The sequence below is a fragment of the Neophocaena asiaeorientalis genome, unplaced genomic scaffold (assembly GCF_003031525.2).
Source record: "Neophocaena asiaeorientalis asiaeorientalis breed wild unplaced genomic scaffold, Neophocaena_asiaeorientalis_V1.1 scaffold67, whole genome shotgun sequence".
Classification (NCBI taxonomy): Eukaryota; Metazoa; Chordata; class Mammalia; order Artiodactyla; family Phocoenidae; genus Neophocaena; species Neophocaena asiaeorientalis.
In genome coordinates, this window is record NW_020173731.1 from 242,079 (window position 1) to 256,283 (window position 14,205).

The 14,205-nt window shown below is 39.9% G+C and overlaps 1 protein-coding gene and 1 long non-coding RNA gene across 3 annotated transcripts in view; one reads left to right on the forward strand and one right to left on the reverse strand.

Annotated features, from left to right (window-relative positions):
- Nucleotides 1-9,259, reverse strand: part of NIBAN1 (niban apoptosis regulator 1) — a 161,735-nt gene extending 152,476 nt beyond the window's left edge. Inside the window, exon 1 of one of the 2 annotated variants that reach the window (XM_024751033.1) lies at nucleotides 8,980-9,259. In XM_024751033.1, the coding sequence (XP_024606801.1) occupies nucleotides 8,980-9,034 (55 nt within the window). In that variant the 5' untranslated portion in view covers nucleotides 9,035-9,259. The remainder of the gene's footprint in view (nucleotides 1-8,979) is intronic. The other variant, XM_024751032.1, reaches the window with a different exon arrangement.
- LOC112403517 (uncharacterized) lies at nucleotides 7,858-14,150 on the forward strand. The gene is made up of 3 exons (XR_003003919.1): nucleotides 7,858-8,564; nucleotides 13,411-13,476; nucleotides 13,878-14,150. It is a non-coding gene; the product is annotated as an uncharacterized LOC112403517 (long non-coding RNA).
- Nucleotides 14,151-14,205: the final 55 nt, after the last annotated feature.

A 14,205-nucleotide genomic window follows, 5' to 3' on the forward strand; every position in this document is an offset into this window, starting at 1 on the left:
AGTAATACTTACTTGGAAAACAAAGATTAAATGAGAAAAAAAGAATGTAATATAATGGTTATATGCCCTGACATAGTAAAATCATAAAATAAAATTGGGGGAGAATTGGGATAGCATATACAAAAATTTTGTTACTAATTCTTAAATCAGCTTGTTCAACATTTTTCTACAATCATAATTGATGGTGGTAGTATTCACATTATTCTCTGAAATAGTTGTATATATTAAGTGGGATAACATAGATAACAATTTGAGGATATTTAATTCTACCATCTATTGTGCCTCTGAGAACCAAGAAAAAGGAGATAAAAATATAATGTAGGAGACATACCTTTTTTTTCACAGTTCTGTCCACTAAAAAGGTCCAGAAACAATGGCCAACCCAGTCATAGCAATGAGCCTCTCTAGGCCCAAACTGTCTTCTTGAATACCATTTTCCACTAAAAGAAACCAGGGATTCTTATAGATATTGCTTATTCCAAGTATGGAATAGGAAATAAATGTGATGAACCAAGACTTACTGGAAGGCAAGGAAGCTATCAAATACTACTAGGGTAATTTCAGAAGGACTCAGGAGCCAACTTGAAGAGGCTTTCATTGCCAATGATGGGAAATTTGGGCTTCAACAAGGATAAGAATTACAATGGAATTCATAAGTTTACAATGATATTTTTTAAGTTAATTGATCACCTTCAGGGGATGACAGGAAACCAACAAATTATCTTGAAAAGTGGTAAGTAAAATGAAAGGGTAAAGTTTTTATCCTGCCTTTCCTATATGAACTATCGTATGAGGCAACCAAAGAGTAAATAAGGAAAGTATCACTCTATAAAACTATTCCAGCTAATAAGTGAAAACAAAGTGACATAATTAGAACATCACCATTCTTCAATCCCAGTGAATTAATGTGTCCTGGCAATGAGCATCAATAACTGCTAACATCACAAAAAGAGACAACCAAATGTTAGGTGCCTCCAAATGAAGAACACAGCACCACCTATAGCCTTGACAAAAGTATTAATCCTCAGTCTGATCACATCTCACTATCTGTCGATTTGTAGAAAATACAGGAGAAATGCGTGGAACTGCACCATGAAAAAATTCCAGACTGTGGAAAACCCTACATGTCCAACAGCCCAGATCTGTCAACAGATCATTTGCAAGTAAAAGTCAGAGACGTAAGGGAAACCTGTAGATTAAAAGAAACTTAAAAAGATATCTTTATAATGGGCAAGACTAAATTATAGTGTTTAAAAATGCATTGTTGGGTGATAAAACTATAGGAAATATAAGAAAGTCATTACTATAAAATCTAGGATGAGTAATGTGGTCATCTGTTACACTGGCAGCCCCTAACGAACCACAGCTCATGGTATTCATGACTTTGTGGAGTCCTCTCCTCTTGCATCTGAACTGGCCCTGAGACTTGCTTTAACCAATAGAATGTGGCAGAGCAATACTGTGCTGTCCTAAGGCTAAGCCATAAGAAGCTCTGGCAGCATCTAGAAGCTTTTGCATTCTTGCAAACCCTGACCTAGCATTTTAAAAGTTCAGGACCCTACTGGAAAGACCATGTAGAAAGTCCACCTGGAGAGACAGCTTACCCAAGTTCAGACCAGCCACCAGCCAATCTGCCAGCTGAATGGACTCACAGGACTGACTACTAGGAAATAAGTAGAATCACCCAGTGGAATCCGAGGCAGATAGCACAACTGCGAAGAAATAAATAGTTCTTTTAGGAGCCAGTATCTTCAGGGGTAGTTTTTTTTGGAGAGACAAAGGGGTCTAAGATTGGGATGGGGTACATGGAGGCTTCTGGGATGGCTAGTAAAGTTCCTTCCAATTCTTGACCTGGGTGGTGGCTACAGGACATTTGCCTTGTAATGATGCACTAAGCTATGCATTTGTTTTGCATGGTTTTGAAGCCATGTTTTATTTTTAAATAAAAGAAAAAAAAATCCACATGGTTTGGCATAGAAACTTTTACTCTTTTTCCAAAATTCCTTCAGACTATGGACTTTTTAAAAAGCACTTCAAGCCTCCTAGTAAAAAACTATTGATTTATTCTGATCCTATCTACAGCAATATCCAAACAACATCAAGCATAGAAGTATAAACTTCTTTGGGTCTTAGACCTTGCAATTTGCAAAACTGAATTAATTTCTTTCGTATATCTAAATCTTTTCTTCTCTCCTGTAAGTGAGAAAAAACATGTAGTACCAAAAAAAAAAAAAAAAAAGGAGGCACTTTTATAAGCTGGCCTGCAATTTCTTATTGGCAGCAATATAAACAAAAAAAAAAAAAAAAAAAAGAGGCACTTTTATAAGCTGGCCTGCAATTTCTTATTGGCAGCAACTTGCTAGTCTCTTTTTAAAATGAATTTTCCAGTTTCGGAGGAGAAAATCTGTATTGCATTTGGGATTGTGTGTGTGTGTGTGTGTGTTTTAGTTTGGAACTGTTAGAATTTCAGCCCTCATGTCATATGTTTTACTAAAGTGCTTTTAACAGACTGTGGCAGATGAATTGTGCTCTTTTATTCTTTTGTCTTCCTTTTCATTATTATCCTCACCTCTGACTTCATTTTCCATTTCACAAGGCAAACTGCTGTATGTACCTTTTTTCTTAAAATGGTGTTAGTTAGCTTCACTGATCAAAAATATTAAAATTTCTGATTAGGAGATTAAAATTCACTGTCATAATGCACGTTGCATATTTTGTAAAACTTTCACAGTACATTTATTTTAATTAAATTAGAAACTACTGTCACAAATTCTGCTCCTCCTGTTGCACTTTTTACCTGGGAACCCAGTTCAGATCTTTCCAGAGAACAACAGAGTAAAACCATAATCAGCTCAGTAGTCCACAGCAAAAATAAATAAAAATCACTATTGTCATTCTAGGAGTTACTATTACTAAAACACCCGTGATGAAGTGATCCTCTTGTAGCCAACGTCCATAGGCAAAAAAAAAAGTATTTCATCAAAACCAGATCTTGATTTACCATCTGACTCTATGCGCTCATCAGAACATGAATTGGGACCAAAGAGGGAAGATCGCTCTTTCTTCCAAAAGCACGGGAGAAAATATTGATTTGTCTCAGCCGAGGGTCTTTATTTTTGATGAATCTAAGAACCTCAATTCACATTAAATTCCCAAAGTCTTGATTTCCATTCGCAAAGACTAAAGGTAGTAGAAAGTAATAATTGCCAACAGAAATTCCTAATCTGCAATAGTTTTCCTAATGCAAAACTGCCAGCTTCATTAGTAGACTGTCATTTCTTAAATTAAAACATAATGGGTCCAACAAACAAAAGCCCAGGACCAGATGGCTTCACAGGTGAATTCTATCAAACGTTTAGAGAAGAGCTAACACCTATCCTTCTCGAACTCTTCCAAAATATAGCAGAGGGAGGAACACTCCCAAATTACCCTCTCCTTCTGCTTTCCCCCCGTCCCTGCTGTTCCCACCTGAGGCACTGCAATTCCTCACTTCTTAGGAGAACCCATTTATTTCTACAAATTAGGAACTGAGACAAATACTAATGGGATAATTCTTACCCACTTCCTACTTTCTTTGGATTAATTTTTCTTGAGGGGGACCTAATAAGGCAGCACTTAGTGTACTGGCTAGAATGCTTTGGGCCATAAATAACAGAAGAAAATTATATTAGTTAGGATAAGTTTGACTGTGGATAACAGTAATAGCACGGATAACACTAGCTTAAGTAAGATAGAAGTTTATTTCTCCCTTATTATGGTCCAGAGGTAAGTAGTCCAAAGCTGGTATGTAAGTTCTACTACATGAAGTCCTCAGGAACCTAGGCTCCTTTGTCCACTTATTCCACTTTGCATGAATTCCTTCTTAAAGGACAAGCCATCGTCCAAGATGGCTGCTCCAGTCACTTTCGCAATCTAGCCAGCAGTATGGAGGACAGGACAAAGAAAGGCACACCCTTTCCCTTTAAGGTCACTTTCTGGGGACTGCATACAGCACTTCTACCTACATCCCATTAGCCAAAACTCAGTTACATGACCCTATCTAGTTGCAAAGGAGACTGGGAAATATCTTTATTCTAGGAGTTCGTGTGGCCAGCTAACATTTGGAAGTTCTATTATTTTAAAAAGCAAGAGAGAATTATATTAGGGGATAACTAGCAGTCTCTACCAGCCCAGCTCAAAGAGGACTTAGTATCTATCATAACAAGACGTACTCAAGAGTAGGGCAGGCAATCAGCGAGGTTTGCTGGGCTCCAGCTTCTCCTCTCTGAGACTGCCTCAGCCTGGCACTGCTCCAGGTGTTGCCTATGTCTTAAGCTAGTGCCCCTCCTGCTCATCAAGATAAAAACAGCAGTTCCAGTCATCACATTTCAGACGCAATAAAATCCAAAAGAAGGAGAGAATACATCTCTTCCCTTTGTCTCCTTTTGAAAAGGGAAGAAAGTTTTCTTAGAAGCAGCCAGCAAAGTTCCCTTCAAGCTTCAATGGACAGGGACTTCCCTGTTGGCGCAGTGGTTAAGAATCCACCTGCCAATGCAGGGGACACTGGTTTGATCCCTGGTCCGGGAAGATCCCACATGCCGCAGAGCAACTAAGCCCGCGTGCCACAACTACTGAAGCCCGCGCACCTAGAGCCCATGCTCCACAGCAAGAAAAGCCACCGCAATGAGAAGCCCACGCACCACAACACAACTAGAAAAAAGCCCACATGCAGCAACGAAGACCCAACACAGCCAAAAAACAAAAAAGCTTCAGTGGCCAGATTTCATCACAATCCCATGCCTTGTATACAGTTGACCCTTGAACATCAGCGGGGAAATGGCTGTGAGGGGCGCCCCCCACTCTGCACAGTTGGCCCTCCATATATGCGTTCCTCAGTAACTGCAGTTCCTCCATATCTGTGGCTCCACATGCCCAGATTCAACCAACTGTGGATCATATAGTACTGCAGAATTTGCTATTGAAAAAATCCTGCATATAAGTGGACCCATGCAGTTCAAATCCATGTTGTTCAAGGGTCAACTGCAATCACTGACAAGAACATACCACCATGATAGGCATGGACCAACTAGCACCCATCTCTCAGAAGCCATAAGTGGGGCTAGCCTCTCGGAAACAGAGGGCTGCCCTAACAAAACTGGGGCTCTGTTATGAAAGAGGAATGGGGAAACGATGCTGGGTTGGCATCTAATAGTGTCTACCACACCCTGTATCCTAAAATTCCATTACAATATACAGTTGACCCTTGAACAACATATGGGTTTGAACTCCGTGGGTCCACTTACTTTTTTTCAATAGTAAATACTACAGCACTACATGATCCACAGTTGGTTGAATCCATGGATGTGGATCCATGGATAGCAAGGAACCGCAGTTACGGAGGGCCTACCATAAGTTATACACAGATTTTCTACAGTACAGAGGGTCAGCACCCCTAACCCCCATATTGTTCAAGGGTCAACTGTACTTTTACTAGAGATAAATTGAATTCTGAGATTACATCAGACCAGTTCTTTTGCCCATCTCCTACCAACAAATTACAGCTGAAGAACAAGCAAATGTGTGGACTAATAACTACGCATCTAGGTTGAGGAGACTGCAAACTCCCTATCTTCCATTCACCTGGTCTAGGGAGACTTCACTCCAGACACTATCATCAGCATAAATTTCACATACAGCCACCTAAGTTAACCCTTATGGTATAAATATGAGAAAATTCCTCTGAGAGAAATACATGTTGTTTTTAAGCTGAAACTCATTTCTTCCTTTATAAGCATCAGATCACTGATGAGTATTTCAGAGGAAGCCGCTTTACAGGTGAGGTGTGGCTGACAATGCGATAGTCAGTCTAGGAGAAGAACAGTTTTCCTGACTGCTATTGGCTGCTACCAGGCCTAGAGGTGTCCTCCAGCATCCCCCAGCCCACCCCAAGAACCCAAGTATCCCTCAGTTCTCAGCCGCAGCATTGATTTTCCCGTACTTTTCCGACCCTCCACAGGACATATGTGAGAGAGTTTTCAAGTTTGTTTTCTTTTGATTCATCAACAATTCAATGGTAATTTTTTAAAGGAAATAAAATTATTGCTTTAACAGGAAAACGCTGTGTTTTTTGACGCTGTAGTTCACTTTTAGGCATACCAAAAGTTTAAAAGGAAAAAAACACAGGGCAGGAAAAGAGAAAAGTGCCCTAAATTGACCACTGATGCCTGGATTTTATGAGCTTTCTTTCTCATTAAAGCAAGATCCTTTTAGGTCACTGTTAAAAGCATTCCTGACGGCTAACAGATGACACTACCCATGTGATTACAAGCTGGTCTTAGTATTGTTTATTAATAGCAACATCTCACCAAGGGAAGTTACTGAAAGACTTCTAGACACATCCCCAAAATGTATTCTGTTGTTAAAAAACATGAGCGCGGTACTAATTTTCAAAACTAACATCTTTAGAAATGAAGTAACTCCTTTAACACTTCTGGTGCCCCTTTATCTAGAGATTTACCAAATCTTAAGAAATAATGTACTTTCAAAATATCCATGGGACAAAGATCACTAATAATACAAAGGTTTGAGGCACACAAACCAGGTGACAGCTATTAAATGATTTGACCAAAAGTAAGTGCTGATACAGAATCATTAGCCTACTAGCAATACAGCTGCTCATAACACGTACAAGATTAAGTTAGCAAAATTCACTCCAAATGTATTGACTAGTTATTCTCCATGTTGGCAAAGTTTATAAAGCTTGAAAGAAAGTTATCTTCTCAGCTACAGGAGATTTCAAATCTATAATATTTCACTGGCGGCTACTTTATGAGAAAGGTTATAAAATCGTGCTTAAACTTTACTGTCATACTTTCAATTGTTCTGCTCACAATTAAATCAAAGTTTGAGAATATTTGTGGGCTAACGGATGGGCAAAGCAGTGAAGACAGGGTTATGGTTTTTTTCAGGGATCTGGGGCTTCAAAACCATCAGGAAATCACAGCCTCATGAACTTCTTTTGCTCATGCACTAACAATTCACAACACCATGCATTTTTCCAGTGCTCTTTTCTCTTTTTGGCAAGACTAGTATTCTCAAACGAGGCAACTTCTCATTTTCTCTGGAGGTATTCTAACTTTAACTCTTCTCTTCCCTCCACCCCTACATACCTTGAAAGTGCCCTCCCAAACAAATAATGAGGAGATATAACTGAACAAGACTAGAGGATATAATGACTGTCACACAATCTGCTTATAGTTTTATGCATTCAGAACGCATTTATTACAAGTCCTTCCTGTGTACTAGCTAGCTCATATTTTTGTATGTCATAATTTAATTTCAGAATGAAAAAGGTAACACATTTTCTTATCACATGAGTACAATGCTTGTGTCTGCAGCAACATCCATGATAACCATGAAGTCTTCTTCAAGCAAGTTAACCCCCTCACACTGTGGGACTTCCACTGATTACCGTAGAGGCCATGCTGCAACTTGACGTTTCTATGCTTTTCAGTGAAACAAAGTTTTATAAAATAAATGCCATAAACATATTTTGCTAATAATTAAATGCAAGCCCCTTCTCACAACGTTCTAATACATTGTTCTTTCAGTCCCCTAACCATTGGTGTAAATAACAAGCATGTAGCCAAATTTGTAAGATTAAGGCAGACTTGGTTTAGCTCTTTTTCTCATATAAACAAATCATCCATCCTTTCCCCATTTTAAACAAACAACAGCAAAGGGATACTTGACCAAGTTTTATTCCGACAGTAGAGGTTGTTGATGATCTTCTACCTCTCAAAGCACCAGAGCAGAAGTCTGGAAAATCAGTTAAATTGCTCTCAAGTGCCTTAATTTGATATCCTTTTTAAATGGTTTTAAATGTTGTGGTGACTGAAAGCAAATTTGGAATAAAGACACTAAATAAATGCTTTCCTCTTAGGAAATGGTTCAGGGGCCAGAAAGAGGTACCAGAAAGAACATTTTTTTGCAGAATTAGGGTAAAACCTAGAGTATAATACCTAGTTTAGAAGGTATTTCTAAAGCCAGAAAAACTAAATTCACAAGATAACCAACTGTTAGGTAGTGGTTGTCGGCAAGGTTTGCGGGGGAGGGAAGAGAAAGAGGCCAGTTACACCCAGGAGATAAAGAATCATGATTTCCTGCAGTTTCAGCTCAGTTTGGGTTTTGTTTTCTTCTGCCTCACACTCTTTACTGTATCACTATATTCCAGAAAGGCTCCCGAATGAGTTTCTCCCCATAAACAACTTTAGCAACTGTTACCCAATATGCCAGTGTTCCTCTTTCGGTTTTCCCCAACCTCTCACCTCCGGGAAGAGAAGGGAACCGCACAACCTGGGGGCCTGATGACATTGTCCTTTCTGCCTCTGATGAAATCATCCCACAAGTGACACTACGAAGCTCAAGTAAAGCTGTGGCCGACGCTGCGTCTTACAAAACCAGGCCAGGGAAATTCTGCCTTATATGCCGGGAATCCCCAGGGGAATCTCTAGAAGCGAGGGGACATCCCCACTGTTCTCTCTGCGGCAAGTTCAGAAAGAGCTCAGAACTGAGTCCAATGCCAGGTACAGGACGGCGAGGTGTTGCTGGGCGGGGGGCGGGGTGTGCAGAACAGACAACGAAGAGGCCCGAGTGGAGGCAGCTGGGTGGTCCTCCTCTCCACAACCTTCACCTGCGTCTCCCAACCGCCCGGCGGCGCTTCCCTAAGCACCCCCAGCCCCTTCGCCCTGGCTGCCCTGCACCCCACCCGGGCCAGGGCGCGCGGGCCGAACTGCCGTCCGGTTGCTGGAACCCTGGCTGAGCGTCCCGTGCGCCCCTGTCATCCCCGCGCACGCCGGTGGAGAGCGGGCCGTGGCGGGCAGGGGCGCTGCGGACGCCAGTCGGGTCGCCCCCTCTGGGGCCAGTGCCCGGGGGCCCAGCCTGGCCCAAGGCTCCGGGCGGACGGGCGTCGCGATCCCGGGAAGCCCCCGGCGGGCGTACCTCGGATGTAGGCGCACTTGCCCTCGTCCAACTGACTGGAGGCCGAGCCGCCCATGGCGACGGTGCGGGAGAACGCTGAACGCCGCGGCTGCCCGACCCAGTCCCTGGGCGGGAGGGACTGACACTCCCGTCGGCGCCCGCTGCCCGCTCCTGGAAGTTGATGAGACGGAGATCTGAGCTCTGCAATTAAAGGGCAAACTTCCTCCAAGAGGCGCGGCCTTCTCGGGCGCCTCCTACGGGTCCGCGCCCTCTGAGGATCTGTGGGCTGGCCCGGGGCTTTCTTCCCGCCTTCGTTTCACTGGGAAGCTCCGAGGGGATGTCTGGTCTGGAAGGACTACTTCCCGCTTCTTCTCTTCTCTGGCTTCTTATTTTCACCTTGGGGTAAGAGGACAATTTCCCTAGTGACTGGAAACCTCTGTGAGCTGGAACCTTCCCCCTCACATTTCACGAGGTGGAGTTCCAGAGCTCCTTGCTTTGCACGCCCTCCTCTCCGGTACGGAAGCAACAGTTCTTCTCAAGCATAACCTAAGAACTTGTTAGAAACGCAAAATCTCGGCACCTTTCCGCTCTACACACACGCACACACACACACACACGGCGCCCCAATTAGAAACTCTGGGAGTGGAGCCCAGCAATCTGTTTTCACAGGCACTCCAGGTAATTCTGATGCCTGTTGACGTTTGAGAACCAGTGGTAAACTGTCCCTTCCTGCAGCCAAGAAGTTGGACCAAGGAGGGAGTGGGGGATGAAGGGAAAAAAAGAGGGAAATAGAAAAAGCTAGGGAGAACCGAAGGCTGGATCTTGATCAGAGTCTGCTCTTAACATCTTTAGGTTCGGTTCCTCCCCTCCGCAAACTAGAAATAGTTCATTAGAAAGTGCACTTGTTCTTTTCCCACAACCACTGTTTAGCTTGGCAGCTTCTCCCAAACAAGAACCAGCTTGGTAGAAGGGTCACCACTCATTTCTTCCTATTCTTAGCAGTCAGATTTTAGTGATTCCTGTTGACTTAACCTCCAAGGTCAAATGGTCTGTTCACACAAGAACCAGGCCTGTGGAGGACTTTGAAGGCTTTTCCCTCCAAGGTTAATTATCTAGCGTTTTAGCACAAAGATTTCTCATATCTCACACCCAGTCTCTCACACCTTACGTTCCAATCCATCAGTAAATCCTTTCAAATCTACTTTCAAAATACATCCAATATCCAACCATTTCTCATCCCCTTCACTGCTATCAACCCCATCATTTCTCACCTGGATGACTACAATAGCCTCCTAACTGGTCTCCCTCCTTCAGAGAAAAAAACACAAAGTCTGTCACAGACACTCGGCGGGACTTCCTCTCTGCCCTCATCTACCACACACTCTCCCTCCCCCTTGCTCTCTCTATCCCAGCCCTACTGGCCTTTTTGCCTCCTCTAGGACACACCAAGCTCTAGTGTGTCCTAGATTTCTCTTCCCTCAGGTAATTCACAGGGCTTACTCTCCAACTCTGTCACTTCATTCATAGCTCTACTTAAATGCTAACACCTCCGAGAGGCTTTTCTCAACCCCCTATTTAAACACCAGCCTTCATCTCTCTTCCTCTTACCCTTTATTTCTATTCATATCCCCTAGCATCATCTGACATATATTTCATTGTCTGTCTCTCCCCACTGAGATGGAAACTTCACGAGGTCAGGAATTGTCTTTGTGGATACTGTTGTTTCTTGGGATTTTTAAAAAATTCTTTGTTTTCTTTATTATTATTATTGTTTTTCTTTAAGGACAGGGATTTTATGTTCTCTGATATATCTTAAATGCCTAGAACGACACCTAGCACATAGTAGGTGCTCAGTGGACGGCTACTGAATAAGTGAATGCGTGAAATATAAAATGTAAGAATCTGCAGTCAATGAAAGCTGTGATCTCAGTGAATAAAGAGCATTTCCTGATAACTATTCAATCATTTCAACAATTCAATGTTCAACTCTTTTCTCAATATTCTAGTTGGCTCTATTAAGTATATTTTCTCAGAGTAGTAATTCCTTTCATTATATAAATTGCTATAATTATGCCTCAGAATACTGTTATTGTTATTAAATAAAACTAGCTTGGATCTCCTGCCAGAGTATAGTTTTAGCTTGTCTTAGCTCTTTAGCTCTTATTTGGGAATACACTGAGAAAAGACTGATTATACTGATCTATCATTCTTTGCTCATTTGTAGCATTCACAGAATGAACAAAGTACAAGGAAGGACTTTGTATGGTGTAGTTATTAACAAGCTTTGTAACCAGACAGTTCCAGCTTGGAATCCTAACCTGATAGATATACTTAATAGCCATGTGACCTGGTCAAGTTTCTTAACTTACCTGTCTTAGTCTCCTTATCTGTTAAGTGGAGCTAATAACACTTACCTCATAGTATAGTCAAAATTAAATTTGATTGGGTCTGTGAAGCACTTAACATATTCCGAGGAACATAATAAGTGTTCAGTAAATGGAAACGAGGATTGTTATTATCAGTAAGGACAGAGTGGTCAAAGAGGCAATTTTCTAGAGAAAGTGTATTTTAATTGGACCTTGAAAATCACTGATGTTACATTAAGCAAGAACTTCTGCTCCCTTTTTTCCCCGAATAAAGCTCTTTTTCCCCAATCGGTTTACAGGAAAAATTAAGGAATTCATTATTTTAGTCATAGTATTTAATATTTGCAAATCCTATGTGGGAATCATTTTATTAATCACACACTAAAATGAGTCTCCAAGCAGTTCAATAACTTTATGAACCAGATTCAACTTCATATGATTCAAATCAGCTAGTTTAGAAAATTTCCTTTACAATGTTAGTTTTTGTATTGCATCGGTGTTTTGGGTCTTAAAATACTCTTGAGACCATTTCTTTCAGGTAAGTTTCACATACTAAAATGATTATCTTTTTTTAACATCTTAATTGAAATATAATTCGCCCATTTAAATTACCTTTTTTTAAAGGAACAAATTAGTTTAATAGACATTTAGCACATTGAAAATGTGACTGTGTTTTGGGATTCCCTTGCATGTCATAGAACTTTGAACCCCTTGTTTGCCATGTTCTCATTTGAGTTAGTGACATCTGTCTATTTGGGAATTTAACTGCCTGCAGAGCAGGGACAATCTCAAACTGTGCTTTTCCCCAAGTACCTTGTACTGCCCTGTAATATCCGAGTATAACCTCTGTAGTTACTTGATTGACTGGTAAGCACAAACAGTAGGTCACATCAGCTTTCTAATTTAATCTTCACAAAAACCCACTGAGGTAGGCACTATTATTATCATCATTTTACAGGTAAGGAAACAAAGATTAAGAAGTTTAAGGAATTTATCGAGGTCACCCATCACCTGGGCTTACCTGACTCCAGAGTTCATCCTCTTAACCACGATACTGCTTCTTTTATTTTGAATCTTGCTTTTGTTTATTTACATAAGTAACCAGGTTTTACTATAGAAAAATTAGACACAACTGATAAACAAAAAGAAAAAACCTGGAAAATTCACCCAAATCCCGACATCAATATCTTTAGATAACCCCAATTACCAGTCTGATGTAGATTCCTACAAATTTACATACAAATGTATATGCAATTATAATTTATAACTATATATACATTTATTTATAATTATTTATCAAAATGAAATGATGTTCTATATGTATTCTGTAATCTGTATCATAATTTTTCATCTGGAATATTTCCATCTAAATATTTAGATATAGGTCCATGATAGTTCATTGTATAAATGTAAATTAATTCACCTATCTACTAGCAATGGATGCATACCTATTTCCCTACTCCTCAATCACATTGGACTTTGGCATATCTTTTATTATTTATTATTATTATTTTCATTATTCCTTTTAATATTTGGCAATTTGGGGAGTTGAAATTGGTATAACGTTCTATCATTTAATTTTGAAATTCTTAACGAGAAGGTTAATTAGTTTTTCCATGGATTTTCTGGCCATATGTGTTCCTTTCTGAAATGGCTATTGTTATACTTTTCCATTTTCCTATTGACTTCTTATTCTTATTGATTTGTAAGAACTTTATATATATTAAAGGCATTTACCTGTTTAACACACACTGCAAATTAAACACATTTAGCTTATTAAAACATATTTCCTTATGTTCCTTATTGAATAATCTTCTTTGAAGATTGTGCTAAACATAGGCAAATTGTAAAATCAATTTAATTTGTCTCTGACCCTCTCCCATCTTTACTTAACACTCTCTCCCCCTCTCCTCTTTGTACAACTTCTAAAGAAGGCCTAATCTTAATATCTGTTATAGGTTGTTGTACAAAATAGGGTTAACTATTGAAAGTCATTTTATGAACTGTTTTTGTTTTTTTTTAAATGAAGCTCCTTCACTTACTAACAAGATTGTTGCAATACTCTAATATGTTCTGTCTTTTTCAGGGGTAAAAGCTTTAGAAATCCTCATTCTGATACTGACTTGCCACATGACTTGGGGAAATAAAGTTTGTAAGCTTTATATTTCTTTTCTTCAAACTGGGTATCTGAAAATTAAATGATGTCATATATGTAATGAACTTATTACATATGAATATGTCTAGCACATATTTAGCACTCTCTAAATGACACTAGCATGGTAGTAAGAGGTAATAAATGAAAAGGTGTTTTACTGTTTGGTTATTAATTGCTTTTATTAACATATCAATGTTAGTTCTTTTTATTCTTGTGCTTATTTTAGTACCTTTAATTTGTGACCAGCAAATCACACTCTCCAGGAGGCAGGACGTTAGGATCAATTTTGAAAGGGAAAAAAATGTGCCCATTGTGTTTTAATTGTATATTTGAAAGACAAAAAAACCTGTTTTTGTAATACAAACTGTAGAAAATTAACTGGATAAAATCTTTTCTAGAAAGAATATGTAGAAGATGGAATCCAACTTCTCATCAGTGATTCTTGAGGGGAAGTTTCAGAAGCTCCAAGAATGTGTGGAATTTTTATTAGAAAAATATTTTGTTTTAATTGAGAAACATTACTTTTGCTCAACCTACTTTTCAAATATGAATCATCACAATTTTATGTAGACCTCCAGCATTGTGCAAGACCTTAGACATAGCATAGAAACCGATAAAGGCTTAAAACTAAGGATGACAAACTCTAGACCCAATGGGGTAGTTAGATGTGTATGGACCAATCTTCAAATCTGACAAAGAACAAAAGTGACCAAGGCCACAAGCGAG